This window comes from Dendrobium catenatum, unplaced genomic scaffold (assembly GCF_001605985.2).
Source record: "Dendrobium catenatum unplaced genomic scaffold, ASM160598v2 fragScaff_scaffold_847, whole genome shotgun sequence".
Classification (NCBI taxonomy): Eukaryota; Viridiplantae; Streptophyta; class Magnoliopsida; order Asparagales; family Orchidaceae; genus Dendrobium; species Dendrobium catenatum.
This window is the reverse complement of record NW_021319309.1, coordinates 1,408,611-1,411,346: the sequence shown is the minus strand read 5'-3', so window position 1 is coordinate 1,411,346 and position 2,736 is coordinate 1,408,611. Positions and strand designations below refer to the sequence as shown.

At 37.9% G+C, this 2,736-nt stretch overlaps 1 protein-coding gene across 1 annotated transcript; it reads right to left on the bottom strand.

Annotated features, from left to right (window-relative positions):
* Nucleotides 1–1,405: 1,405 nt before the first annotated feature.
* LOC110104988 lies at nucleotides 1,406–2,499 on the bottom strand. The gene is made up of 4 exons (XM_020834317.1): nucleotides 2,439–2,499; nucleotides 2,258–2,377; nucleotides 1,656–2,138; nucleotides 1,406–1,602 (listed from the first exon to the last, which is right to left on the bottom strand). Exons 1-4 carry the CDS (start codon nucleotides 2,497–2,499, stop codon nucleotides 1,406–1,408), a joined length of 861 nt encoding a protein of 286 aa, XP_020689976.1.
* Between the last annotated feature and the right edge of the window lie 237 nt (nucleotides 2,500–2,736).

The following is a 2,736-nucleotide window of genomic DNA, read 5'->3' as shown; positions in this document are numbered from 1 at the left end:
AATACACATACCAGAGCACCAATGATCCCATATCAAGCTAATGGGAGAGTTCTCAGTAATTTTAAAAATCAGATTTGATTTTGCTCTAACAGTAGAGGAGCATATGCTTTTCCACATAACCGATGCAGAAATAGGGGGGAGTTTCCATGGTGAGCAGTAATTGGCAAAAAAATAAGTAGAGGGTGGAGAGAGGTAGTTATAAATTCCCAGGATCAAAGAACAATCATAAGCATAGCGTATAGCTTGGAGCGCATGTAGCCCAAGGCCACCCTTATTTTTTGGCTTGCAAGTACTGGCCCAAGAGACTAAATGAAGCTTTTTAGCCTTAATATCCTCAAAGAAAAGGAATTTTGCTGATATTTTTTCTATATGTTTGCAGCATGACTTAGGTATAATAGTCCCCCGAATCCAATATGCAATAGTATTCCAGATGGTGAAGTGCAGATATTAAAGCCTTCCTGCAAAAGAAAGAGATGTAGCTTTCCAACCAAAAAGCTTATTAGTTATAATATCAAGAAGGGGGGGAAAATGAAAGATGAATCGTCTTTTGATTGAAATGGGGATGCCCAAGTAAGTGATAGTCATGCATAGATTTTGGATTTGAAGAGTGTCACAAATCTCCTTAGAATTTGGAGATTTTGCTTGCATGATGATGAAACTTTTATCCGGATTAACTTTTAGGCCAAAAGAGGTGGCAAAATTAAGAAGAATATCATTTAGCAATTGACAATTTTCCATGGTAGCCTTGCCAAAAACAAGGACGTCATCCGCATAAAGAAGATGCGATATTTTAAATCCATTGATATCCACTGGTTGAAAAGATCTTCCAAATAAGCAAGATAAGGCATCAATAGCAAAGCAGAATAAGTAAGGACTGAGGGGACATCCCTGACAAAGCCCCATAGAAGAGGGGATAAAGCCCTCTAAGCCCCTATCAATGCATATAGAAAAGTGCACGTTATAAATACAAGCTTTAACCCATTAGATGAAACAGGGGAATACCCTTTTGAGCCATTCTGAGCAACAAAAATTACCTCGATAGCAAATCAAAAGCCTTTTTCATATCCAATTTGGCACAAAAATAAGGGACTTTGGTGGATTTCTTAAAGAAACCCAAAATTTCAGAAGCCAAAATGACATTATCCGTGGATATTTGATTGCTAATGAAACCAGCCTGAGCCTTGTTAATAATAAGAGGCATAATGCATTTAAGCCTAGTAGCCAAAATTTTGGATATAAGTTTGTACAAAGTATTGCAGAGGGAAATTGGCCTGAAGTTCGAAATATAGTTGACATGAGAGGTTTTAGGAATCAAGAAGATAAAAGTAAATTTGATCCCCTTCGGGAGATATCCTTTAACAAAAAAGGACTTAATAGCTTTGCAAAGGGAATGGCCAAGGATGTGCTAGCTAGACTTATAGAAGTGGAAATTAAAACCATCAGGTCCAGGAGAGGAAGAGGAAGCCCTGGAGAAAACCTCATTCCTAATCTCGGTATAGGAGATAGGATCAATGAGAGTCGAATACATAGAGGAAGGAAGTGTTCTACCAGGAGGGAAACAGGAAATCTCAGGAATCTGAAGATCTTGTGGTTGTAAAGCTTCTGAAAATGGCCAATAATAGTTTGCTTAGCATTGTCAATATTCCTGGAGTTACCATATAAAGCAGTAGAAAGGGCAGCATTGTTAAAAGTTTTCCTCATTGGAATTTTCGAGTATAAAAATTTCAGATCATCTTCTCCATCTTTAAGCCATTTTGCTTTAGCCCTTTGCGATACCCAGGAAGTCCAAGAGGAGGTCAAATCAGCAAATTCCCCATTGATGGACTTCAAAACAGAATTGAGAGGAAGACTAGTGGGGTCAGAGTCCAATAAAGTGAGGAGAGACTTTTGCTTATCCTGCCAGTTATGAAGAGATAGTTGGATAGTATTAGTAGAGGCCCAATCTTTATTCTTGATGGATAATTTAAGTTTTCTAAGCTTGTTAGAAAAATCCATTATAGGATTCCCAACCATAGGCTCCAGGAAAATGTCAAGCATGATATTCCAAAAATCATCCTTAGAAGTCCAAAAGTTTTTGAACTGAAACCGACTAATAGTAAGGTGATTGCTGCCTTCCTTGAGAGCAATAGGATTGTGGTCTGAACACATAAGTTTATCAACCAAATAATGAGAAAGAGGATATTGGGCAATCCAGGCCTCAATAACTAGAACCCTGTCTAGTTTGAGATGTATAGGACTTTCAATTTATTGGTTGAACCAAGTATAAAAAAGACCGGTGGAATAGAGATCGGAGAGGTGATGACCAAAGATAAAGGAATTAAATTCACCCAGTCAGCTAAAATGGAGGGGGAAACCCCCAGCCTTCTCATTTTGAAATCTGCAACAATTAAAATTAACCATCAGGATCCAGGGCAAACCGGGGGAGGGAATATTGTTACCAAGTTGCTGCCAAAGAATAGTTCTGTCCTCCGCAGAATTAGATCCATATACATCACTCATGTAAAAAGACATAAAAGGTCCATAAGTGACCCAGCCATAAATCATTTGAGGAGAGAAGAAATTGGGAAGAAAATTAATTATGTTCCCAGCCCATTTAATCCAAATTCTACCATATGCAGAAAGATCAAAGTTGTTACAAATAACTTTGGACTCAAAAATAGCATGAGCAGCACAGAACCAGGGATTAGCTATAGAATTCCTATGAATTTTATTTTCCAAGATACAAATCAAGTCCAA